General features: G+C 40.6%; 1 protein-coding gene across 27 annotated transcripts; it reads right to left on the bottom strand.

Annotated features, from left to right (window-relative positions):
* Positions 1-5139: 5139 nt before the first annotated feature.
* On the bottom strand, positions 5140-27951 carry LOC119016111. 27 transcript variants are annotated; one of them, XM_037092009.1, is made up of 13 exons: positions 27692-27754; positions 27404-27474; positions 19046-19096; positions 17662-17781; positions 16578-16669; positions 16213-16296; positions 15177-15246; positions 11359-11459; positions 10928-11036; positions 10732-10841; positions 10133-10305; positions 9974-10030; positions 5140-9320 (listed from the first exon to the last, which is right to left on the bottom strand). In XM_037092009.1, exons 8-13 carry the CDS (start codon positions 11420-11422, stop codon positions 9231-9233), a joined length of 603 nt encoding a protein of 200 aa, XP_036947904.1. In that variant the 5' UTR covers positions 11423-11459; positions 15177-15246; positions 16213-16296; positions 16578-16669; positions 17662-17781; positions 19046-19096; positions 27404-27474; positions 27692-27754; the 3' UTR covers positions 5140-9230. The 27 variants fall into 27 exon arrangements, 21 of the variants coding, with proteins under 21 accessions (XP_036947904.1, XP_036947901.1, XP_036947888.1 ...); XM_037092006.1 differs by lacking the exon at positions 17662-17781 and adding an exon at positions 18789-18894; XM_037091993.1 differs by lacking the exon at positions 17662-17781 and adding an exon at positions 18471-18894 and having other exon boundaries at positions 16545-16669.

Below are 27951 nucleotides of genomic sequence, written 5' to 3' on the forward strand. Positions count from 1 at the left end.
AATTTCACATTTTGATCTTCTAATCTAAATGGGAAATTCTGACACACTATTTGTTTTATTGTAGCCTACAACAGAGTTAGGAAGTCCCTATGAAGAAGAACCTCAGTGATATTGATGAAAAATGACATGCTCTGACTGAGTGTTTTACATACATTCAAACTAAAACTTACCCAAATTTTTATATAAATGATGCTGGAGAAGCCAAATCATCTGCTTTTGTCTGCATGTTTGTGGTCTAGTGTAAATACAGCAATATCATCTGGAGAAACCATCTTTGTGTTCATTGAGAAATTCTCAATGCCTGTTACTAACCCAACATCTTCCCTTTCCCATCATTGTATACTTTCTCTTCCCCCCTTACTCTCTGTAGGTATTTGGAGCTGTAGCTTCTGGACCTGTACAAACCACCCTCTGCCCCATGGTCCTGCTCAACACCCTCTGTAATATTGTCATTATTGTTGTCATTTCATTAGTATCTTTGATATTGTCATTGTTTGTTATTTCCTTCATCTTGCATCTGGGAGACTTTGCTTTGCTACTCTCTCTCTCTCTCTCTCTCTCTCTCTCCCTCTCTCTCTCTCTCTCTCTCTCTCTCCCTCTCTCTCTCTCTCTCTCTCCCTCTCTCTCTCTCTCTCTCTCTCTCTCCCTTTATTTGGTGGGTCATGAGAAGATTAATGGGAGAGGGGAGAAGAAAATCTGTTCTTTAATCTTTGCTTTTTTAAAATTGATTATTCATTCTTGTACCTCATTGGACCTTGAACTGTTATTTCATGGAAAGCATGTGAAAAGATACGAGAGGAAATCCTTCTTAAGTGGAGCTGCTAACGACTCATAGACAGACAGGGTTTTACATTGCAAAGATTAAGATCAACCACTTTAATCAAATAATGTGTAGTCATTTCTACACATATCAAATGTTATGTACAATGTTAAGATTTCATTTGAAAAGCACTCAAGCAAAAATAAAGGAGTGAAAAGTACAATATTTCTCTCTGAAGGCGGGTGGAGTAAAAGTATAAAGTAGCATTTAAATGTAAATACTTACATGAAGTTCAAAGAAGGTCAATAAAATGAAGAAAAGTTTTGACATTGTGCCAAAGACATCTATGCTTCCCCACCGCTCAGCCATCACAAACTCCTTCTCTAGTGGTGCAGCCTGAACACCACCAACAGCTCTCTGAGCTTGCAGTCCAGGTAGAGATATATTCTACAGAACCACTGATAATGAAGCTAACTAGCCCATGGCGAGGATTGAGTGGGATGAGAAACTTGTTCTTTTTGACCAGTGCTTTTATTGTCTTTTGATTACAGTACAAAAACACAAAACAGAACAAGGCACATCAATAAGTACAAAAATGCAGATACTAGTGGCATATTTTGCTGGTTCAGTAACTGACTGTTTCTCATCATGGCATATAAGGAAAAGAGAAGAATAACATAAAGGAGTGACAATTGTGTGCATGCACAGATGGACACAGATTGTACCCCACAAACAGAATGCTCCCGTATTTCATAATCATATTGATTTTAATAAGGAAAAAGACTAAATGAAATTAAGAGTATAAAAAATATATTAATAAGAATAAAAGCAGTAGACTACAAAGCTGTAATGAAATCGGCCCCTTCCAGAAATTCCAGAAATGAGCCCCAAATCTTAAGTGTTATATTTCCCTTTGATAACACATGTAAGTCACTGTAGGGCAAGGCACTGCAGCAGCCCCTCAACCCAGACTCGCTTGCTTGGTCTGTGAGCACACTTCCATCACAGTGCAATTTTATGTTTAGCTTCAAGAAGACAAATTCTTCCTACTGCTATTGCTAAATGTACAGCTTGCTGGGAAGCATCCAAAAATACAAAGTTTAGGACAAAATGGAAGTTGTTCCTTAATAAAGATGGATATAATTATAATAATCTCTTTCCAAAATTCTTGGATGTGGGTGCATTCCCAGAGACAGTGAAACATGCTACCTTTATGGAAAGCTGGATTTGACACAGTATCTGGGGTAGAAGGGTAAATGCGATGCAATAATTCTGGAGTGAAGTGTGTTCTCATCAGCCATTTGTACTGGAGGAGTTTAAACCTTGTATTTATTGTTTGTGCTTGGCATTGAAAACATATGTCCTGCCACTCTTCTACAGTGATTTCCTCATTAAGGTCTGAGCAACATGCTAATCTTTTATCCTCTGAAGATTCTTTTCCTGCAGCCATGATGATCTGATAAAACTTTGAACTTTGAACTGTTTTTTCTGAAGAATTCTGACAGGGAAGAATTACAGAGTTCTGTGTCTTTGTTATGAAGCTTCTTATCTGAAGATACTTGAAGAAATGTTTAGAGTCAATGCTAAGCGTTTGCTTGATCTCATTGAAACTTAAACGATTATCATTCTCATACAGATCTAAAATGTTACTGATCCATCTGTCTGCCCACAACTTAACCCTTAGGAGTCCAGAGTATAATTGGCCGTTTTTGACTATTTTTGATTTTACCATTATACTTCACCTTAAAAACTATTTACCTTGCCTTGTTTGGTGTCATTATTTTCAGCACAACCTCACATGTGTGAATCTACAGTTATTTTTTTCATTTTGACAAACTGTATTAACACAATGGACCTAAATTCAAGAAAAATCATAAAATCAGAGTAGAAAAAAGTTAGATTTTTGATTGTGAAAACCACAAATATGTTTAATGAACCAATTTTATTACTTAGAATGCAAATACAAATAGTTGTTTGCTAAAGTTGTGCATAAGTTTTTGAAATTTACAAAGTGATAAGTAACTACTTACATTTAAATGCAGGCAGTGCCTCAAGCTCAGGGCTTCTCAGCTCTCCTGCCTGTTCCACATTCAGCAGTCTCCTCATTGTTTTGACTCATGAAACAAAAAAACGACTACACAACACACTAAACACACTACACTAAACACTATATGACACACGAATTACACACTCCAAACACGCTATATGTCACAAATCTCTCAACTCTCACAACTCGCCATCTCTGTCGCTGTCTCTATCTGCTGTCTGTGTCTCCGTCACCGTCCCTCCCACAGCTTCCCCCGTTCCTCAGCAACCAAATCACGTGATTTATCATATCATTTTGTGATTGGTTGGTATGATGCCTTTTTCCAGCAACGGGAATGTGTTTTGCTTGTAAACACTTACTGCTTGCGGACGCTTTTGCGAGAGCAGCCCGTTTTTATCATCGCTTCTTCCTGCACCAAACGCGCAGCAAACGTGACGGCAATGTTAGCGAAAAAACGTGGCGGACAATATTGATCACAACTCCGGTTTTACTTGGCCTATCAACACAATTTAAAAAGTTGTACATAGCTTGAAGGCCGCGCCAATACATAAAGTCAGAACCGAGTAATAACTTCAGAAAAATTGATATATATTTATGTATTAAAATCATAATAAATTAAATATATAATTCATTATAAATAATTCAAAAATATAATTCATTATCATAAGGGTTAAAAAACAATTCACATTTTGCTAACACTAAAATTTAATTTAATATAAATTTTCATTGTAATGGTTTTTCCACATAGAGAAAGAGAAAAATGAAAAAGGGGAGGGGCTAAAAAGACTGAAATAAGGAATGGCTAACAAAAATGTAGAAATGTTAAGGGATGTAATTTTGACGCTATATAAGGAGATGCAGGGGGAGAAACACTCATTTGTGTTCTGACCATTAACAGAGACACATCAAGGAGCCAGATAGCTAGCAAGCCAGCTCTCTTTCAGTGTGCCTTTACCTGATGAAGACCTAGAGTGGGTCGAAACGTTGTGGGCACACGTAGATTTTAGTTTTTGAAAGAAATACTAAAAAAAGAAAAAAGATGAAACAGGGATTTTATTTTATTTTATTTTATCTTAGAAAAACAAATCTTTCCTAATTTTTGGGAAAGCACTTTTAGTTAATATTTTTTCTTTAGTTCATATATATTTTTGAGAGTTAAAAACAAATTGATTTAAATATTTTATTTTATAGATAGCTCTTATCATATATTTATAACAACAATTAATACATAAAGAAAAGAAATATAATTATTTAAATACACCACTCACCAAACCCAACATATGGAGGAGGGTTGGACAGAGGTGCGCTATGGGCGTAGACCTAAGCGTGACCGCCAACCCATTTGGGACCGGGGGTATGGGAGATTTCATGGGGGGATGGACCGTGCATCTTCCTTCTCCCCTTGGACAGGAAAACGAGCCTTGTTCCCTACCCTACCCTGACCTGGCCATGTTTACTGACCTCAACCACTCGGGGCATGTGCAGAAAAACAGCCGTCTCAGGCAAATTTCCAGAAAAAGTTGGAAAAAGGGCACTTTTTTACAGGTATAGATAGACTCCAAATGGCCTGAAATGTGCTCCTAAACACTTTCTGGGAGGTACCATTTGGCCTCTCACACTTGGGAAAATTGGGGGAAATTTCAGGAAAATTTCAACATTTTTTAGTGCTATCTACAGACTCCAAATGGTCTCAGAAAACATAGCTCCTATCCTCTTGGGACTGCTACCAGATGGTCCGGAGGGGCCTAAAATGAGCCTAGAACTTGGTTTCAAGTCGATTGGACTTTTCGTTCTCCAGCTGTTCCCAAAAAACCTGACTTTGAGTGGTTTTCATCCCCATACCTGGTAAATAATGTTAGCAACAGTGTAAAACTCAGCAGAATGTGCACCTGTTGTGTTTGCAAGGTGCTGGTGGAAACGCCTGTGGGAAAATAAGAGTCTACGTTCTCCATATATTCTCTGTTAGCATCAGGTGAAGCGCTGGCCTGAGTGTTTTTGCAGTGCCTTACTAAATCGTGGACCATGATGGAGTGAAAAAAAGCCTTAACTATGCCATTTACAAAAAATGTAAAAGTGACTGGACAAATCCCTTCCGCCCACAAAGAAGGTATCGGGCGAAAACAAAGATGAGGGGTTCCTTTGGGGGTTGAGGGATTCAAGAGCCCTCAACCCCCACCCAGCCACCAACTTCCCCTCCCTTCCCTCCCCAGTAACGGGAGGATAAAGTTTGTCTAAAAGACAAGATAATTTCCCCAATGAGGCACAACTTGCCACTGGGAACACTTCACCTCCACCCCCCACCCCTCCCCATCCCCTGACACCCAGTGGGAACCCCATAGAAGAGTCCCAGAGAAGCGCGCCATATAGCATAACCTCTCCTTAAACGAGTGATTGTTTGAAGGAGAATATCAGCCGTTTTTACTCCTTAACCCTGTTGATCGAGGTTCCGAGTGCTGTCAGTGGGAAAAATAAAGTGAATGTCTGGCACAATATTTAGCAGGTATCGCAGAGGCAGCTACAGCCGACCTATGTCAGCCAGCATAGGTTGGCTGTAGCTGCCAAACTGATACCTGCTGAATACTGTGCCTGACATTCACGTTAGTTTTCCCACTGACAGCACTCTATGACCTCTATCAACAGAGACAATGAGTTAAAGATGGCCGACGTTCTCCTTTTTGTAAATAGTTATAATGTATATAGTTAGTTTAGTTTGTTAGTTGTATTTAGTTTTAGTTCAGTATACTTTGTTAGATTTATTTTTAGTTTGACACTTTGTTATAGTTAGTTAGATGTAGTCTTAGTTCCATTAATTTAGTTGTATATAGTTATAGTTAGGACCCCCACATGGACTCTGCCTTGACGTGGCGTGGGGGCTTAGGTGCATCGGTGATGCTAGGTGACTTCCAGTTGCCTAGCATCACCGATGCCAGACTAAAGAGTCCAATAGATGTCTGACAAATGACTTACTTTCCTTGCAGTTGACTTGTATGTACTAGGTACTTAGAGCCTGACCTGGCCATGTTTACTAACCTCAACCAGTCGGGGAATGTGCCTGAACCCAAACTCTCACACTTTGGAAAACGTCACCCAAAAGTTGGAAAATTTCAACTTTTGTTATAGGTACAGAGCGACTCCAAATGGCCAAAACATGCTCCTAAACAGTTTCTGCACACTAACTTTTGCCTCAATCAACAGGGGATATGAGTTAAACACGGCCGACGTTCTCCTTATATTTTTTGTATTTGTAAATAGTTCAATTGTATATATTAGGTAGGTAGTTGTATTTAGATGTTGTTAGGTTGTATATAGTTCATAGTTAGTTTAGATGGGGTTAGATAGGGATAGTTAGATGTGGGTATAGTTAGATTTAGTTTGTTGTACATAGTTCCTATCAAAAGTTGATTTTTTGAATTGGCCATAACTCGGGGAACCAAAGGTCCTAAAGACTTAGTGACACCAATCAACTTGGGAAGGTCGAAAATGGTGGGGGAGGTTAAGGCAGCTGGATCACAAAGCAGCCGTGCGCGGCTTGAGTCCACTGAGCGATGGAGCTGATCGCGACCGCTTGTGATTTGTAACACACTATCTGCTACCAGGGGATGGAGACTGATGGCAGGTTAACAAGGGGGATGCTTTTTGGTAATTTCGCTAACAAGGGGGGCGGCATCCCCCTCACATCTTTATTGTTTGACGAGCTGGTCTCAGGCTAATCACACAACCACTGTGCAATTTTAATAAAATACAATCTATTGAGTTGGGAAAACATGATTAAGCACAAAAACGCATGTCTTTTCTGCAAAATCATACATGGCTTGTCCACTCCTCCACTCAGAGAATTTGTTAACATTAGAACAAATCCATGTCGGATCACAAGAGGAGTCACAAGGGGGGACTGCATTATTCCGTCTAGGAAAAGTGCTTTTAGTCAGTCAGCCTTCTCTGTCACAGCCTCACGAGAATGGAACGACAGCCCAACATGTATCAGAGATCTAAACACGTATCGGTCCTTTAGTTCCAATATGAAACAGTGTTTTTTTTGATAATATGACCTGCCAGCACTGAACCTGATCCCCCTGCTGTTGCCTTCTTGTGTCAGTGTGTCTGTGATTTTGTCCTGCTTGCTTAGCTCGTCCATATGGTTCGTTTTCATGTTTTTGTTGTTGTTGTTGTTGTTGTTTGGTTAGTTTTTTGTTTGTTTATGACTGATAGACATGCTGTTGTTTTCTTGTTTTGTTTTTGTTTTTATGCACTGTTGCTGTATGTTGTGCTGTTGTGTGCATGTGCTGTCTGCTCTGGTGGGCTACTGCCTGCATGTGATGCGCATGCCTCTCTGTATTCTCTCTCTAGTTTTACCTTTATTTGAATTTGTCTGATACTGACTGTTGTTTGTCCTGCACGCTTTATGTATTTTATCCCGTGAACTATTAAATACTTACAGGATATGTGGTTATGATTAATGTTTTATCAGAAAGTGTTGTTCTTATCTTAGTTGATGTGTTGTTTTGTTTTGTTTTGTTTTTTTAAATCTTGTTATTTGCCTTTCAGGGAGCCTATTGTTACATCTGGCCAGGGACTGCAGATGAAAACTAGCCTTCTGGCTAAATGTGGTATATTTACAGAAATGTTTATTAATATGCACTGTCCCTGTCAAATAAAATATAAATAAACAAAATAAATATGGCCAACTGGCTCTAGTGTTAAAGATGCTGGACTAGAGGTTTATGCATTCAACTCTCTTTACTTTTGATCAAAACGAAACTTAACTATTTCAGACAAAAACAGCTGCATACTAAACATGCAGCGAGGCATTACCAAACAAACACAGATTAATTCGTCCTGAACGGACATAATAACAGCTAGTCTCATGCCAGTACTCCCAAACATGAAAACAAGAACTGAGGAACGGAGTGCGTAGAAAACCAGTGCACACACAGTATCCCGCCCCTCCCACACACCGTGCTGATTCACTAGCACACTGCCAAACAGAGAATCCAATGGCTCAGACAGCCGACAGCCAACCTTCTCAGACTTCGCATGTCCTATCGGATCAGACAACATCCGATAAATAATATAAATAATATTGTTGATTTTAATATTATTGATAATATCACTGATAATAATATTATTGATTGTTACGGCCTCCATTATGACAACATAAACACTGGGTTCAAATAAGTTCTTTGGAGGTGGATGATTTCAATTTTTCACAGTATGTTTTTTTTCCTGTGTTTTTTGTGTCCTTGACTGGAGTGGCCACATAGTACACAGGTGTACAGTCTCACGGCACTCTGATATCCAGTACCACAGCGCTCTGCTTTCTTTGTCTTGTAGAAAGTTGATCTTGCAGATACCTGCGGCTGGGGAACAGCTGCAAGTACTGTTGAGAGTGTGAACTTCAGCTTTTGCACCAGCGATGACTCACCCGGATCACCTTTACTGCGGCCGAACAGACCTCATCACCTTCCTCCTCCGCTGCTTGAAGGGTCTCTCTGGTCTAAGTGTAATGGTCTGGACCTCTGAATGGTTCTGACGACTGAGAGAACAGATACTCCAAACCAATTTGCTCCTCCCGAGCAGGCACAGGAGGCCGGTAGTTTGCCTCCTCAACCAATCCAAACAAGTCCTGGCACCTCTGGCTGAGGCGGTCTATCAGAGGAGACACGTGCACCATGTGCTTCCTCCCTTTCTGGCCATTGACGCCGGCTCACTCCCTGTCAGAGTTCCAGCATGTAATTCCACTGAGCAGATACACCTGGAAGAGGACTGCAGCACAGTGGGGCCCTGGTATCATGCTGGGCAGGAAGGAGTGGAATCCCTCCAGGCTGTTGCTTCCTCTCACTGTGCTGGAATGTGGCAGGGCCACACCATTACGGGTGATGTGCTTGGTGATGGTGTAAATGTCTCTCCCTGGTGGATCCTTGAAACACTCCAGGTGTTTCTGCTGGTTCTCCCAGACACGGTCGATGGCTGCTGCATCCTCGAACAGATGGACCTGGTTGTCATCCATCCCAGCTGGTCCCTTCAGGATGTTGATGGCATTCTGCACATGTGAAAAGGTCTCCAGGACTCCAACAGTGATCCTCCTGACACAATGCTTCATTTTTGCTGACATGCATTTCAATGATCTGAACATCAGAGAGGGAATCATACTTGGAGTGGTGACCTGAACATATAGCCTGGATGAGCCGTGCCATGTGGTCCATATTATATGAGAACACCACAGCAGAGAGCGCAGACTTGAAGAGAGCGTACTTGGGGTGGTGATCAGTTCTGACTGCTGCATCAAATCTGTGAATCCAGTGGAAGATGTCAAGCCGCACCATCATGTCACTGTCGGCCCACTCACTGAACAGCTGCTCCAGGTGTGACACACCATGAACGCCACAGCAGCCGCGGTCCACGTACATCAGTTCAGGAGGTGCCTCACCAGCTCTTCTGTACCTCCATGAGGCCTTCAGCCATTGGCTGCATTTTGTCCAGAGACTCCTCACATTTGATTACAGCCACGAGGATCTGACCAAACAGAAAACAGAGACACTCTTACATTAACAGCAGTGTAAGCGTGTGTGTGTGTGTGTGTGTGTGTGTGTGTGCATATAAGAACTGTCATAAGTAACTTCACTGAGATGTTTATTGTGTATGCTCTTGTCATAAAGTGATAATTATTTGTGTTCATCGAGCCGATAAAACCTGATTACAAATGTAATAAAAAAGGGTTAACAGGGTGACATGTATAGAAACACGTCCACCTGAATATCATTTTGGACTAAGCAATTTAGTGCTCACAGGACCAGAGTTTAGTTAAGGGCATAAAGGGACGTGTTATGATGCCATGCAGTGATGTCATGGGACAGTAGCAGTATGAGTCAGACCAACACTGCTGCAGAGGAAAAACTTACTGCTCCAGAATGAGGTTATTCTACATGTGATCAAAGAGGTGCACGCTGTAATTGTCTTTCATTTGTTTTGAATTCATGTCTGATGTTTGTACGTGTGCCTTAAAATGGACGATAGTGATGAATTCTCAGTAATCTTAGCACATATCTTCTGTGTTATTCCGGGACTGTTTATCTTTTGAGACATGAAGAGTGACGGGAGATCTATGGCTTCATTTTCTTACACTTTTCAAGGTGTCAGCTGAAGAAGAGAGCTAAAAGACATCTCACCTCAGCGTTATGCTTGGCCATAATTTCATAGGATTTTCTCTCTGCTCCGCATTCAACCTAAATGATCAATAAAACATAATCGATGCTTAATTTAAATTGACTCAATGACTATATTTTCAGTTAAAAATGTTCCTGTTCATAAGGCTGCATCAAAATTACCTTCTTGGTAGAGTCGTATTTGAGGACTTTCTCAATGTCAAATGTGGACATGATTTGAGTAGGGTAGTCCTCCATGTTCTCTGTCTCAGCGATCAGGAAGGTTTTCCTCAGCAGCCTTGGTGACAGCAGCTCCCGCTTTGGTGCTGGTCGCTGAAACTGATGTTTGAGAATCCCTGCAAACAGAGAGGAATGCAGGCACAGACATACAGTGAACTCCAACATTAGACTGTAGGATCTCTGTTTGCGCTACTGCCGGTTTTAATTCTCTCCATCAGGGTAGCGGAATCTAACGGGCTCAGTGTGACCAGCAATATTCACCAGGATTACAGCAAGTATTAATAAGTAAAGGTAAGTGTGTAAATAAGTATTTTTCTACTGTCTTTGTCTCAGTGTAAGTCTTCTTGGAAAGCTCCCTCATTCCTGTTGCAGTGCACACTGTAACAGGAATGTTACAGGAAAAAAACAGGAAATCAGGCGCTTTCTGTTGTATAATGTTTCATTATTAAGGCTGGCAGATGGAAATGATCTCTTTGATACATCTGACAGAGACGTCATGTTTCTACACACTGAAAGAAAAAGACAACTAAAATGTGACTTACTTGTGATCCACCAGGTTGGTTGAGTTGGCTGAGGAGGGTGGTGTAGAGGTCTTTCCTGTGCAGGTACTCGATCCCTCATCAGGGGGACCACTTGCTTGTCCACGCCATGTCTGAAATTACAGCACAATCATTAAGAATGACACGTTCTAATACAATCTTGTAGAATCCAAATTACAGTAAAATAACAGAGACTCACCTTGGCGTTAAAACAGCAGGGAACGCGGCTCTGTGAGCTGGACTGAGCTGGTTTATCCCACGCCAGGAAGCGGCCAGTGGCATGCTCTTTTGACTCCTGTGCAGCTTTCCTGCAAGCATTATAGGCCAGGACCCTGATTAGAGGTTGTCAGGCCATGTTATGCATTTACTAGTTTTGCTTACGGCTTTTCAAAAATCTGCATTCTACGATTTGACCAGCAGGGGGAGTCAAGAGCCATGGGCCATGATTGCAAGGTTGCTTGAAAGGGACATCTAGAAATTACGGCTTTCCACCTTCTATTTACTGACGTTGGCTTCTGTGCCACAGCCCCACAGGAGCCTTCAGCAAGCCCCACTCTCACTCAGAGTCAATGGACTCAAAACGGAGTACCAGGGGCACAAACCTTTAAATGGAGTACCAGGGGCACAAACCTCCTGCTGAGGGCACTCCTCCTCCCACCACCACTCCAGGAAATTCAGATGGATGAAACCACATTGGGTCACTTTTGAGGACTTTCCTTTTCCTGATTTTCCTATAAAAAAAACAAACGCAAATCAATAAACACAATCATAAATCAGAAAACACAACAACATTAACCAAACAGGAAGAGGTAGGTACCCTCGGGCGTCAGGAATCGTCGCTGATTGGACTGGTTCATCCTTTGAACCAGAAGGACGTGGTTTACATGTTTTCAAAATAAGAGCGCTGCCAGTGACGGTTATTGCAGTTTTTCTCAATCGCTAAAACACAGTTTCTGAAATCGTGCTCCATTTTCTGAAAACATTCAACACAAAACCTCAGCTTCAAGCACTATTTAGAAAACCTCTGGCTCAAAATGATATACATATAAATATATGTTGGCACCCTGATCATGTGCAGTAAACAGCTTCTCACAGAAGTCCTTGATGTACGTCACCACCAAAGGTATGAACAACTCCTTACTTGATAACGACGATGTGTTTCGGGGCAACATGTATTGATCGGGTATTTTATTTATCGGGGGCAACTTGCAGATGGAACTTTTGACGCACAGAAAGAACATGCACTTTTGACATATCAATGCACAACCCCAACGCATAAAAAAATGAATAAATCATCAGAGCCAGCCTCTCCATAACAAAAACATGTCTTACCGTCTTACCATTTTAACTTTTGCAGACAAATAATCAAATTTAAAAAATGTAGGTAGATTTGTTTTATTTCAAAACATGCACGTTTTTAAACATCTGAAGCAGACACTTCACCACAAAACAATGCAGACTGATGTAAAAGTTTGTGACTGTACACTGCAGGGCATGTGAGTGGAGCGTGTGAAATATAGTCGGAGCGCAGAGCGGGTTTTAATCCAAAGGCCAGAGCGATGGTTCCTTTTCGCTCCAGTTCCAAGACTGGCCACTAGATGGCAGTACAAGGCCATCCACTGGCTCAAACAGACAGAACACAGCAGCCCAAAACAATCTACTGTTCTTTACAAACTGAAAAGGGTTTCAATCGACAGGCTCTCTCCAGCAACAGAGCCGCTGCATGTCAGTTTAGGCCACATCGGGCAGTGTGTCCCAGCCGTAGTTCAGTGGAAAACGTCAGGAATTGCTCCCTCTTTTAAATTTGAGCGAGCGTGGAGCGATTTCACCGGAGCTGAATGAAATTTTAGGTGAGCGGAGAGCGCTGTTTGAGCGGAGCTGTCTGGTATAACTTTGAGCGATGGAGCGAAGCAGCGAACACCCACGAAAGCAGGGAGCAGAAATTCTCGCCGCTCAGCTGCGCTCACATGCTCTGGTACACTGTGTACTGATATAGAGACGCATATGTGGCATATAAATACTGATAAGATAAAATAAATACCAGTGTGAAGAAATTGGAAAGATTTGTCTGTAATTTAGATGAAGCTCATTATTGACACTTTAAAAGGGGGCGAGAGAAATGTTCTTGATGCCACATAGCTGCGACGGTCATGCCACGCTCTCATTGGTCGGCCGGCCGGCCCAAACGGCCCACGAGGGCTCTGGCATCTGCCCAAATTCCAGTCCGTCACTGCTGGTGTGCACGGGCGGCTGCCGGCTGGCATGTAACTTAAAGACGGATTGTTGCCACCCACCGGACAAAACAACGAAAAAAACCAAAACAAAAAAACACTGGTGATGACTTTGTGGCGGCCACCAGCCATCCTGGAGTACCGACCGTTCTGTGATTCTCCAGAACACACAGATGGCCAGTCCGCCCCTGGTTACATTCAGTCATGCTGCCACTTCAAATTTGTTTTTGAGGATTGATAGTACTTTGTCACCAGCACACAGTGTACAACAAACCTTAATATTCTCATCCTTAGCTGACATGAATTCAAACTAATCAGTGTATTAACCTGCACATCTCTCTGCAATGCACACATTTTGCACAAATTTGATTGGCTCTAACTCTGCTCAATGACCTCGCAGGGAAAAGGCACACCATACGGAGGTTACGGAAGGTTACGTAAGGTTACGTAAGGTTCGTCCTCCACTACGTGATTTCAGACCTGACAGTTTCATAGGCCGTAACCCTCTGCGATGTACCCTTGCAAAGTTACAGAGCATCCGCTCCCTTACAGAGCTAACGTAACATTAGCCCTCCTGTAAAACACCATGTTTGCCATTATCTCAACTTCTCACAGATTAAGATCAATCATATGGCATACACTTCCTCATAGCATGTAACTTAACTTTTAATTAGTACAAAGGAAAATAGACAACTTGAAAAGTGACATTTTAAAAAACAAAAAAAAAAATGTAAACAAAATCAAAAACTCAACTGTGCCAGTGGGAGTGTTTGTACTATCCAGCCTCTGCTGGGTGTCAAGTGTGGATGGACAGTCAGATACAGTCTTAGTGCTGGAAACAGAGTCAGCCAGTCTCTCAGTCTCTCTCTCAATTCAACTGGCTTTATTGGCATGAGGTAACACTGTACATACTGCCAAAGCACTCGTTTGTGTGCTGAATGTGTTGGCGATCCATAAATATATGTCTGGACTAAAAGCAAAACAAATAATGGCAACTACTTAGAACAATTAAACTTACAAAACTACTTATCAAAATTTTAATAAAACAGCTGGAATCAAAATAGAACAAAAATGATAAACTATGAAAGCAAAATATCAAATTCAAAGTAGGAAGCAAACATTAACAACGTGTGCAAAAAACTCTCAGATATGAACTGTGACAACAATAGAGGACACAGTCAACTGTTGTAATGGTTCAAAGTTTGTCTTGTTGCACTGTTGACACATTAGCTCAGGCCCATTGTCAGACATCTATAGCTCCATCAGAGCCTTGATGTCATTGATGCAAGATGTTTTCCTGTCATTGTTCTTGGAGCCAAAAGCCTTCTCCACCAGGTCCTGCTTCCCCCTCTGGATCTCCACCATCTTCTCCTCTACTGAGTCTTTCACAATGAACTTCACATCGCGGCCTGAGGAGGTTTCCCATCAGTGCCTGCACCTTTGAGCTTGTCCTCCACTTCATCTTCTTCATTATCTTGTTCATCTTGTGGCAGGACTTGCAGGGTTTGCAGGTTCCTCCAGTAAACATGGGGATGGTTTCAAACAGCATCTTGTGGAAGAGCAGAGCGACGGGTTTGTACAGCAGCTGGTTCCTCAGCAGGAAGCTGTAGTAGATGACACAGTGCCGCTGACTGGGGATGGTCACACACTTCTTGTCTCGTGTCAGGACCTCTCTGTAGAAGCCCAGCGCCTCCTGGAACTTGCCCCGGTGCAGCAGGTAGGCCCAGATTATCACAACTGTTTGGCCTTTTCCTGCTTTGCAGTGGATGGCAGCAACGTGTTGCTCGTCCTCACTCAGTCACTGATCCAGATCCTCACAAAACGGCTTGATCAGCTACAGCTGGGGCGCGTCCAGAGAATTTTCTTCTGGGGGGCACAGGGGGTAACAATTAATCTGGGGGGGGGGGCCGGAAAGTAACAAAAATAAAAGCTGCCACTGATCGCCCACTTCAATAAGGACAATCACTTAGATTTATATTGTAAAGTTACACACTGTTTATTTTCATCTTGCTTTTCTTGCCCACATTATATCTGCTGGGTGTTCTCTTACCAAGCGGTAACACACAGACCACTAGCATGTTTGTTGTACAGAGTTATCAAGGAGTTAGTGCTTCATGCTCTGTACAGTGAACATAGCAGTGTTCTGTCTAGTAATCAGTTTGAAGCACCACTTAAATTCTTACCATGTAACAACAATATCCTTTAATAATAACCTACTGGTTCTACCCTGTCCGTGCTGAGTACGAGGGAGGGCGAGCAGGGCCTGCAGCTCTGGTTTGAGAAATGTCTGGAAATATTAAAAATTAATCCAAAATGAGTCTGAGAAAAATAAGAGAAAAACAACATATTATTTTTTGGCAGGAGACTCACCTCAGTGATAAAGAGCATGAAAAGTTTAAACATTTGGCTTTTGAAAATATATTAGCATATTACTAATCTTACAAACATGGACAAAAGAGAGGAGTTATAATATTAATCTCTGACAAAATTATGTTCCAGATCTCCAAACAGATAAAGGACACTGAGGGGAGATACATTCTAGTAAAAGGTTACATTGACCACAAGCAGGTAACACTATTAAATGTGTATAGACCCCCAGGTAATGATAAAACATTTATGGAGGAAAATATTGGATATAATTGCTGAAGACACTGGTGGGGTCCTTATCTGTGGTGGAGACTGGAAGATACAATTCCAACAGTCCCTCGACTCGACTAATTTAACAGAAAGAAATAATCCTGAGAAAGTCACCGTTAAGAAACTTCTCCTTGAAGCAGGTATGATGGATGTTTGGAGGGAATTAAACCCAACAATGAGGCAGTTTACCTTTTTCTCCCACCCTCATAATGTTCATTCAAGAACTGATTACTTTTTAATGTTTCATTCAGAAAGACACAAAATTTTCAAATGTCAAATAGGGGTAAAATATATCTCAGACCATGCGGGTGTATATCCATCAGTGGCATATCCAGTATATTTTTACTGGGGTGGCCAAGATGGGACACAAAGCTAGTGTGGGGTGGCCATGGCATAGCCAAGTTTAATGGCACGTACGCAGCCGACCGCGGTTGAGATCTACAGAGCAGATTGTCTATGTTTAAGCATGGGGTTTGCTGTGCATTAGCAAATAAATAGCAAACACTTTGGGCAAAATTGGACCATCCTTTTTAAAATAATCATGTATGAAAGTACACAACAACTTCAAGTAACTGTTCATGAATGACACATCTGGACAAAACAGAACTTGACATACCATGCTCAGCAGGTGGAGCTCCAGACACTGCTGAATCACACTCATCTCTCACTATCTCCTCCTCTTCTGGGTGTGGCCGGTCAGCTGTGGGAACACACAGATATCTGAGAAATCTGAGCCATCAATAGGTTGGACACACACACACACACACACACACACACACACACACACACACACACACGTCTATGTATGTATGTACGTGTGAAAAAAAACTGTATATATATATTTATCAATTTATTTCTTTCACACTTACACATTCATATATACATACATTCATACATACAGTTGTAATTGTATGACTGGAGTGACAAACAACTTGAATGTGAGCCTACATGGTACATTCCATCTGTCCAAGAATGACCCACCATCCTGTGCAGGGGGAGTTGACTGCTCTGGGTTACTACAGCTGTACTGAGGCTGCTGACTGGACCGGGCCATAGCTATTCTCTAAATAACCCTGGGGAAATGGAATTCAATCACTCAATCAGTCAGTCAATTCACTGTGATGTAATAGCTGTAACTACAAACATCAAGCAGGATCATTGTCAAACTGGGTTAGAATCAGTATGCAAACTACAGGTCTTAAAAACAGCTTTGACTCCATTAAAATGCCCAAAAGAAAGGAGGTGTCAACAATGTGCCTAATTATGTCTATTTATAGTATCTACAAAGGTTTATTTTTACATAACTACCGACAACTTCCATCACTTTTAATAACACAATTAACACATACTGCATCTCAAGCATGTGTGGCATTTGAATGCAATTTGCTCGTCTTCTGCATATTTAAACATCTAAAAATATGTGAACTGTTAAGATGAGCTAATTGATACAAATACAAAGTGCTTTATCTCCAAGAGCATAAAGTCTTTAAACGGGGACTTCCGGTTATGGCGGCTTGCTGAGAAGACGCGTGCAAGACTGCTCTGCTACTAAACAATTTAAATCCTTGCTAAAATAGGCTACTTCTGTCCGTCATTCAGCCAAACTACAATACCAAGGTTTGAGAAAACACCGATGAATCAAAGAAAGTCAAGCCGGAGTAGGACACAACAAACCAAAGTAACAAATTTTGCAACTCCGACGGTTAAAGCCAAGCTCACCGCTAACAACGAGACCATGGAAGCTAGCGCTGGAGCTGGCAGCGCTAGCAGCGCTAGCCCCGAAAAACAGTCGGAGGAAAACATTGCAACTACCAAGGAAGAGACCAGTACATCTCTGACAACAATACTGGCTGCCATTAACACTATGAAAACTGACATCTCATCCAAATTTGATGGCATCCTCTCCGCAATTGAAAGTGTAAGGAGAGATATAATAGACTGCTCAGAAAGAGTTACGCAAGCGGAGACGAGAATCTCAACAACAGAAGATAATGTGACTACGCTCCAGAAGAAGGTGAAAACCTTAGAGGGGAAAAATAAATATCTGGAAGAGAAAGTAGTGGACCTGGAGGCTCGTTCACGCCGCTCCAACGTACGGCTTGTTAATCTACCCGAAGGCGCGGAAGGTGAAGACACCTGTGGATTCCTGGAGAGCTGGATACCGGAGGCGCTGGAGCTGCAGACGCTGCGGGGGAAAATTACGGTGGAAAGAGCTCACAGGCTTGGACCAAGAAGACAACACAAGACTGACTCTGCACCTAGAACCCTCATTATGAAGTTCCTGAATTACAAAGACAAAGAAGCGGTGATGAGAGCGGCCAGGGCAAAAAAGCAAGTCCTCGACAAAAATGACCCGGTGAGATTCTACCAAGACGTGACCGCAGAGACGCACAAGAAACTGAAAGAGTTTGAGGAGGCGAGGAGACAACTACGTTCACTGGGGCTCCGGTACGGTATGATCCCTCCTGCCCGGCTTATTGTTACCTACAAAGAGCGCTCACACATCTTCAATAGCGCCGACGAAGCCGAGCTCTTCATTAAGAAGATCCAGTCGGACAATCATCCAGACGGAGGTAGTGAAAAACATAAGACACCATAGGAAATGTAACCCAAAACCGCTGATGGAACATTTTTCTAACACTTAAATGCAGTGCAGAAACAGGAGTGGAGGGCAGAGTGAAAGTTAGTTACACTGAGTTCTGATCGCTCTCCCTCACTGAGTTATTGAGAAAGAACAATTTTCTGATTTATATGCACTGTTTAAGCAAATATGGAAACAGTTTTCGAAATCATAGTGGCGGAGTAGTTACGCTCATTCTGGTTTTTTTTTTTCTTCTTTTTTTTAGACATCAGCATAGCTATACTGATCCTCACCTCGTGTGGATCAGCTCTTTGCTTTCGGGACGTCCAACAAAATAAGGGGAGGGAGACACCTGACGTGGTAATACTCAGGTGGATTGATGTTAGTTGAGGGTAATAAGTTTGTTTACTGTTCTTTTTTTCTGTTGTTTGGTCTGAAAATACTGAAACTGTTGGGAAAATTCAAAACAATGGGTCCTTATGTCTGTTGATCTTAAGGTTAGAATTACATCCTGGAACTGCAGAGGGCTACAAAAAACAAAAAAGGTCAAACAAGTTATGAACAGGATTAAAATTTTACAGTCTAAAATAATATTTCTGCAAGAAACTCACCTAACGCAGGAAGATGAGCTTAAAGTGAGGAGGAGGTGGAAAGGTAGAATTCTATCAGCTCCCTTTACCTCTCAAGCAAGGGGTGTTATGATCTTAATCCACGACTCTATACCATTTCAAATTCATAATGTTATCAAAGATAAGGCAGGACGATATTTGATCATTCAAGGGGCAATTCTTAGAGAACAATTAATCCTAATAAATGTCTATGCTCCAAATACAGACGAACCCAAGTTTTTCCAAAATCTATTTCTTACCATGGCTTCTTTATCCGGCGCTTGTATAATGGCAGGTGACTTTAACTGCACCTTAGATCCCCAGAAAGACAAAAGTTCAGGCATCGACCAGTCACATTCAAGAAGCAGGGGTGTAATTCATCATTTTATGAAAGAAATGAGTTTAATTGATGTCTGGAGGGAAGACAATCCCAATGGGAAAAAATATTCATGTTATTCTGGTACACACCAGTCATACTCCCGCATAGATTTCTTTTTGGTTTCAGCACAACTAAAATATAAAATAAAGGAGGTGTCCTACGACGCCATACTCCTGTCTGATCATGCTCCAAACTCTTTAGTCTATCATGACCCTAAACTGACTAGTGATATTCCCAAATGGAGATTTAAAACAAAATGGCTAGCTGATACTAACTTTGTTACTTCTCTTGATGAACAGATTGGGTTCTATTTTGAAATAAATACAACAGAAACCTCACAAAGTAACAGATGGGAAGCGTTTAAAGCCTTTATCAGGGGGCAAATAATTAGCATTACTAGCTTTAAAGCTAAAGAAACCTACAATAAAACAAAATCATTAGAAACAAAAATAAAACAATTAGAAGAAGAATACTACCAGTCGGGTTCTCAGGACGTCCATCAAAGATTACTTTTGTCAAGAACACAATACAACGAAATATCTACGACAAGAGCCTTATTGAGTTTACTCCGACTTAAACAGACATTCTATGACCAAGGGGAAAAATCTGGCAGAGTACTGGCATGGCGCATCAAACAACTTCAGAATGAAAGACTTATCACATCACTACAAAACGATAACAATGAAAACATTGTTGATCCAATTGAAATAAATGAAAATTTCCAAAAATTCTATGAAAAGCTTTATAGCTCAGAAATAGATCCAAATACATCTGAAATGAATAACTTCCTGGACAAAATTCAAGTTCCCAAGATATCAGAAGTAATTAAAGAAGAACTAGAGAAAGATATAACATTAATGGAACTATCTCTAGCCATTGACAATATCAAAGGGGGAAAACCCCTGGGCCAGATGGAATACCTATTGAGATTTATAAGGTGTTCAAGCACAGACTGATGCCAGCATTACTAGAAATGTTTAAGGAATCCTTTCACAACGGAGTCCTTCCAACATCATTGAGGGGAGCACTAATCACTTTGTTGCCAAAACCAGGCAAACCAAATAACAAATGTGAAAACTTTAGGCCAATCAGTCTCTTAAATGTGGATCTAAAAATTTTGAGTAAAATATTAGCCAGGAGACTGGAGAAAATAATTCCAAATGTTATTGACAAAGATCAAAATGGTTTTGTACAAGGTAGGCAAGGCTTCCATAATGTTAGGAGAATTCTAAATATATTATTTGAGGAGAAAGGAGCAGCAGATGCAGCATTACTGTCACTGGATGCAGAAAAAGCCTTTGACAGAGTAGAATGGCCTTATTTATTTGAAATCCTCAGACGTTTTGGCTTTGGTGAAAACTTTAATAAATGGATAAAACTTCTATATACAGAACCATATGCTGAAATAATGACTAACCGTAATATATCTAAAACCATTAAGATACAAAGAGGCTGTAGGCAAGGAGATCCACTATCCCCTCTCCTCTTTATTATGGCTATAGAACCACTGGCAATAGCAATAAGAACACATCAAAATATAACAGGCATATCAATTGGACAACGGGAACACCGTCTGGCTCTGTTTGCAGATGATGTAATCATATTCCTTAAAAAGATGGAAAAATCCATTCCTGAGCTACTAGAACTGCTTGGTGTATTTGGAAAAATCTCAGGATATAAATTAAACAAATCAAAATCATCAATAATGTTTTTAAACCAGTTAGAAAGCAAAAATCCTCCTAGAGCAGCCACTCAGTTTAAAATAGTGGATTGTTTTACATATCTAGGCATTCAAATTGCCCCACAACTTAAGCATATCGTAGCTAGTAATTATGAATCGTTACTCCAAGAAATCTCAAAATTACTGGAAAGGTGGACACCCATACCTATGTCACTAATAGGAAAAATAAACGTCTTTAAAATGAACATAATGCCCAAACTGTTGTATTTGTTTCAAATCTTCCTCGTCCCCCTCCAGGTAATCTGTTCACACGGCTTAACAGACTGTTTGTTAGATTCTTGTGGAATAAGAGACGTCCCCGGGCGCGACTATCATTACTGTACTTACCGTATGATAGAGGGGGACTCAAATGTCCCTGCCCTCTCTGGTACTATTGGGCGGCCCAATTAAGAACAATGTTGTTTTACTTTGCAGAAAGAGAAGTTCCTCTTTGGAAAGGTATGGAAGAACTACGGTTAGACCTCCCGGTATACCTGTACTCAGCAAGCACTAAAATCCTCAAAAAAACCACAAAAAATCCTATTGTGAAAAATATGATTGTAGTATGGCATCAAGTTAAAAAGTATCTAAGAGAAACACCCCCCCTTTCTATTTTTTAGCCCTATATGGGGCAATTACTCCTTTCCTCCAGGTAAACAGACGGGGGGTTTAAATCTTGGGCTACTAAAGGACTGGCAAAAATAGGAGATCTTTACAACTCACAAGAAGTGCTGATGTCATTTGGAGAAATAGTTGATAAATTTAATATACCCCAAAACCACTTTTTTAAATACCTTCAGTTGAGAAATTTCATTAGAACACACCAAAATCAAACATTATCCATCCCTGAAAGGTCTACTGTAGAAAAATTAATGAATATGGATTTTTTAAGGAGGGGTTTAATATCCAAAATATATAAATGTCTAGTAGATGGAAGCACAGAAACATCAGCAGGAAGGCTGGGAGCATGGAGAGAAGATCTACAGGAGGACATCCCAATAGAAAAATGGGTGGAAGTATGCTCTCAAACACAATCAAGAACTTCTAATACACACCTGAAAATACTACAATACAACTGGTTGATGCGAACATATATCACTCCAGAAAAACTTCACAAATATAACAGTGCTATACCTGATACTTGTATTAAATGTGGAAGGAAAAAGGTACTTTTTTCCACTGTATTTGGCAATGTACAAAAATACAAAATTCTGGCAAGAAATAAATCAATGTATTCAAAATATTTTACAAATTCAAATACCATTAATCCCACATTTGTTTATATTTGGTCTATATCCAGATAATTTGAAGTTTAAAAAACATCAACGAATATTTGTGGACTTCAGCATGCTAATGGCAAAGAGAGTAATAGCCACCTCGTGGAAAAATACTAGTAGCCCAAGTGTGAAGAAGTGGTTGTCTGAACTGTCTTCAATATATATATATATATATTATATATATATATATATATATATAATATATTATATTATATATATATATATATATATATATATATATATATATATATATATATATATATATATTATATATATTATACATATATATATATACATATATATATAATACATATATATATACATATATATATACATATATATATACATATTCTATATATATATACTATATATATATATATACACTATATTACCAAAAGTATTCGCTCACCCATTCAAATGATCAGAATCAGGTGTTCTAATCACTTGGCCTGGCCCCAGGTGTATAAATTCAAGCACTCAGGCATGCAGACCTGTGAAACAAGACATGTGTGAAAGAATGGGCCGCTCTCAGGAGCTCAGTGACTTCCAGCGTGGAACTGTCATAGGATGCCACTTGTGCAACAAATCCAGTCGTGAAATTTCCTCGCTCCTACATATTCCACAGTCAACTGTCAGCTCTATTATAAACAAAATGGAAGCGTTTGGGAACAACAGCAACTCAGCCACGAAGTGGTAGGCCACGTAAAAGTGACGGAGAGGGGTCAGCTGATGCTGAAGCGCATAGTTCAAAGAGGTCGCCACTTTCTGCACAGTCAATTGCTAGAGAGCTACAAACTTCATGTGACCTTCAGATTAGCCCAAGTACAGTACGCAGAGAGCTTCATGGAATGGTTTTCCATGGCCGAGCAGCTGCAGCCAAGCCACACTGTCACCAAGTGCAATGCAAGGCGTCGGATGCAATGGTGTAAAGCACGCCGTCACTGGCCTCTAGAGCAGTGGAGACGCGTTCTCTGGAGTGATGAATCACGCTTTTTCCATCTGGCAATCTGATGGACGAGTCTGGGTTTGGAGGTTGCCAGGAGAAACGGTACATTTCAGATTGCATTGTGCCAACTGTGAAATTTGGTGGAGGAGGAATTATGGTATGGGTTGTTTTTCAGGAGCTGGGCTTGGCCCCTTAGTTCCAGTGAAAGGAATCATTGAATGCTTCAGGATACCAAAACATTTTGGACAATTCCATGCTCCCAACCTTGTGGGTACAGTTTGGAGCGGGCCCCTTCCATCTTCCAACATGACTGTGCACCAGTGCACAAAGCAAGGTCCATAAAGACGTGGATGACAGAGTCTGGTGTGGATGAACTTGACTGGCCTGCACAGAGTCCTGACCTGAACCCCGATAGAACACCTTTGGGATGAATTAGAGCGGAGACTGAGAGCCAGCCTTCTCGACCAACATCAGTGTGTGACCTCACCAATGCGTCTTTTGGAAGAATGGTCAAAAATTCTATAAACACTCCTCCTCAACCTTGTGGACAGTCTTCCCAGAAGAGTTGAAGCTGTAATAGCTGCAAAAGGTGGAACCGACATCATAATTGAATTCTATGAGTTAGGAATGGGATTGCACTTCAGTTCATAGATGAGTAAAGGCAGGTTGAGCGAATAATTTTTGGTAATATAGTGTATATATATACAGTCATGGAAAAAATTATTAGACCACCCTTGTTTTCTTCAATTTCTTGTTCATTTTAATACCTGGTACCACTAAAGGTATAATACAATGAACACGACAAAAAATGCAGCTGATCACATAATACTTTATGTCCTATTTGACAATCTTAAGCTTAATTGTATTCCCAGGGTATATAAGAGGCCATTTCATGTCATAAGCAGCACTGCACATGCAAAGGCTTAGAGTGGTTTCCTGCTTACATTCAAGCCATAGCACAACTCAGAAGTTGTCAGCTCTCACATAATGCCTAAAACAAAAGAATTATGTGAAGCCACAAAGGCAGCCATCTTGGCACTGCTGGAAATTGGCATGAGTGAGAGACAGGTAGCAAAAAAACTAAAGATCTCCAAGACAGCTGTTCATTACAACAAGAAAAAACAAGCCGAACACGGCACTACCAAATTGCTACCTGGCCGCGGCAGGAAACGTCTCTCTACCCCACGAGATGACCGTGCACTCGTCCGTTCCTGTGTCAGGAATCGTCGTCAGACCTCCAGGGACCTTCAAAATGAGTGGGCACTGTCGAGAAATGTGACTTGTTCGGCAAGGACAGTTCGAAACCGACTTGTTGAAGCTGGTCTGAAGTCACACAGAGCACGGAAGAAGCCCTTCATCAACGAAAGGCACAGGAAGGCCCGGTTACTCTTTGCTAGGGATCACAAGGATTGGACTGTTGATGATTGGGCTAAGGTTCTCTTCAGTGATGAATCCAATCTTGAGTTGATGCCCACTCCAGCTAACTTACTGGTTAGGAGGAGGCCTGGAGAAGCCTACAAACCAGACTGTCTTGCCCCTACAGTAAAACATGGGGGTGGATCAGTGACGATCTGGGGTTGTTTCAGTATGAGTTGAACAGGGCAAATGCAATTGTGTGAAGGGCGAATGAACCAGGTCATGTACAGGGCTACTCTTGAAAACAGTCTTCTTCCATCAGCTGGAAAACTCTTTCCTGCCTCGAATGACTGGATTTTCCAACAAGACAATGCCCCTTGCCACACAGCAAGGTCAGTTAAAGCCTGGATGGAGAACCACAACATCCTGCTCAATCACCAGATCTGAATCCAGTTGAAAACCTATGGAAAATCATCAAACTCAAAATGGAGAACCACAAGCCCAAAAACAAAGCAAATTTGTTTGAATTTGTGCAACAGGAATGGGCTGCTGTGACAGCAGAACAATGTCAGAAGCTGGTGGAGAGCATGCCAAGACGCATGGCTTCAGTCATCAAAAACAATGGTTACGCAATCAAGTACTAACTCCTGTGTGTATCATGTGTTTAAAGCAACAGAAAAGAAAACATGGAATGCTTAAAAGCAGTGTTTTTGGCAGTACAGTGCCATAGCTATTGATGTAAGAACTTAAGTGATTTTGGTTACTATCAAGAAAACCATGGAAAATGGCTAGATATCAGCTCTTAAATTAAACTCTTACGAGCTATTTTTGTTGTTATCATTATATTTGTCCAAACAAATGTACCTTTAGTTGAACCAGGTATTAAAATGAACAAGAAATTGAAGAAAACAAGGGTGGTCTAATAATTTTTTCCATGACTGTATATATATATATATATAATATATATATATATATATATATATATATATATATATATATATATATATATATATATATATATATATATATATATAATATAATATATATATATATATATATACACATACACACACAAAAATAACTAAATAAAGAGTTTAAAAAAAAAAAAAGATATCTTAAGGTTCATCAGCACCTTTATTACTGCTTCAAATTCAACAGGAAAACTTTGGAAAATACAAACATTAAGGATGCTTACAAACGTCTTAGGCTGGCTGTGCAAACCAAACCATCAGATGGGAACGTGCACACGCAAGTTAACACAGCTTGCAGCGACTGGACTGAGGACACAGTTGCAGTTATCACTAGACATTTTGAGGGTGTACTGGCAGATTTCCACTTCACTACTGACAGCACAAACTGGCAGGAGCCATGGACCATGGCAGTAAACTGGGTCAAGAAAGAACTGGTTGATTTTAATATGGATGCTGCAATGAGAGCTGAAGTAAAGCTGAAGGAAAACTGGATCAAGTGGCAGAGGACAAAGCCTGTTTACAAGGCACCAGCATTACAATGACACATTTAAAAGCTAAGCATCCAGAGGCCAATCCTGATACTTGGTGACTCAAATACTTCACGGCTACCAAAGTGCAATGACAGCAGAGTACAGGTCGACTCTTACCCGGGAGCACGATTGTGCCATGCCCTGCACATTTTGGAGAACACAAAGCAAACGGATCATGTCCTCAAAGTGACTCTTTCATTTGGAATCAATGACAAAAATGCCAGGGATGGAGAGCAGGTAAAACGGGAACTGGAGGCAATTTTTATAGTGACCAAAGAAAGATTTCCAAAAGCCGAGGTAGTCATGCCTCTGATCTCCTTCTCTAAAACATTTTCCAAACAAATACCAACAGGTGCTCTCTCATATTAACACACTGATTGAAAGCTTGCCACACCTTCCAAAATTACCAAAAGCAATGTTTCAAACCGTACATGACCGAGTACACTGGGTCTCCAATGAGCGGCAGAACACATGTTGTCTCACAGGAGAGACATGTTGCAATTTGAATTAGCCATTGTAAAATGTATTTTTTCTCCTTTGGACAGAGTTCTTCAGCTAATTCTACAGTCGTGCATTGGCTAGGCAGTATAGGCAAATGCTAGGGGCGCTGTCATCCACAGGGGGGCGCTTGAAAACGGAGGGAGAAAATAATAAAAATAATTTAGAAAATAAAAAATAGATAATATTTTACCAGCGCCATTACTACAAGTATTCGAAATATTATAAGATCACAGCAACATAGCAATCTGTCACTCCAGAGTCTGAATTAGTTGTCTCGACAGTGACATTTTGAAAGCCTTGCAATTTTAAAGCAATAAATTAAGGGTAGGTAATTGAAATCAATGTTCCTTTTTAAATGACTGGATCAAACATCTTGTAGCAAATTTATTTTGGGGATGTTTGTATGTTGTAACTTTGTGAGTATTATTAAATAATTTCAGCTAAACAAATGTCCTTTTTATCCAATTACACCACAACAGTAATTGTTCTGAATAAATAACCTGATGAAAAGATGGTGGTAATCGTGGGGACAGAAGGCCTTGGTAATTCTTTTTCCATAGCTGTTCCACTGCAGAGAGCACTGCCCATTCTTAGGACAGACAAAAAACAGAATGGCAAAAGGAGACAGATCAATAGTGGTTATTATTTCTTCACATATTTCTTCATGCATATAGGCTCCATCTTACATAGTCATCAAATCAGAACCCTAAGAAGTAGTAGCTCTGTTCTGATTTCTACTGCAAATAGATGATGTTGCAGTCACACTCTGATGCAACTACTATAGCTGTCACAATACAGCACTTTGAGCACAAAACAGGAACAAGAGCATCAAACACATAATCATACTCTAATTATGCGTGACAGTCTTTACATGTTCTTCACTTGACTCAGAACATGGACTTGAATTAAGTAAACCTGAATTAGTCAAAACCTCTTACCTGTCACCACATGTGCTTGTGTGAGATGGGAGGATACCAACTGGGTATGATACGAGACAGACTGGGCAAACCTAAAAGAAAATTTAAAAATAAATACTTTAATTTTTAGGAGAAATGTATTGTGGTTAATGAACCTCTCTCAGACATGTCACATCTCCTGGACACAGGAAATATAATTCTGACTTTAAAAAAATATTACAACTGTCTTCTACCTTGCTTCCCAAGGACAAAAAGAATAAGACTTTATTTCTCAATAGCAAAGTTACACTGGAGGACAACATCCATTACCTCTGAGGATTCCCCCATCCCTGTCATGGTGGAAAAGGCTGCATAATAACTTGGCAATCTTCTCAAGAGGCGTCAGGTTCACTCTCCTTAAAAGAAAAAAAGAGCTAGTGCTATAGACTTTGAACAGTCATTTGCACAAGATGAAATGTTACATATTTATTTGTGAAATTATAGAAAAACTTACAGTCACTTTGCCATCGCATCCCTCTACATGCAGCGGCAAACCTCTGCAAAGGCATTTCACTGCCACATGAAATGCA

This window comes from Acanthopagrus latus, unplaced genomic scaffold, assembly GCF_904848185.1.
Source record: "Acanthopagrus latus isolate v.2019 unplaced genomic scaffold, fAcaLat1.1, whole genome shotgun sequence".
NCBI classification, from domain to species: Eukaryota; Metazoa; Chordata; class Actinopteri; order Spariformes; family Sparidae; genus Acanthopagrus; species Acanthopagrus latus.

Excerpts from the sequence above, each read along its gene's own strand:
- LOC119016111 (XM_037091991.1), bottom strand. The coding sequence starts at position 27,718 with ATGACAGGGATGGGGGAATCCTCAGAG. Across the intron at positions 11,037-11,358 it reads AGGAGTGCCCTCAGCAGGAG|GAAAGCTGCACAGGAGTCAA; the intron begins GTTTGTGCCCCT and ends TAATGCTTGCAG. Across the intron at positions 9,321-9,973 it reads TGGCCAAGCATAACGCTGAG|ATCCTCGTGGCTGTAATCAA; the intron begins GTGAGATGTCTT and ends CTGTTTGGTCAG.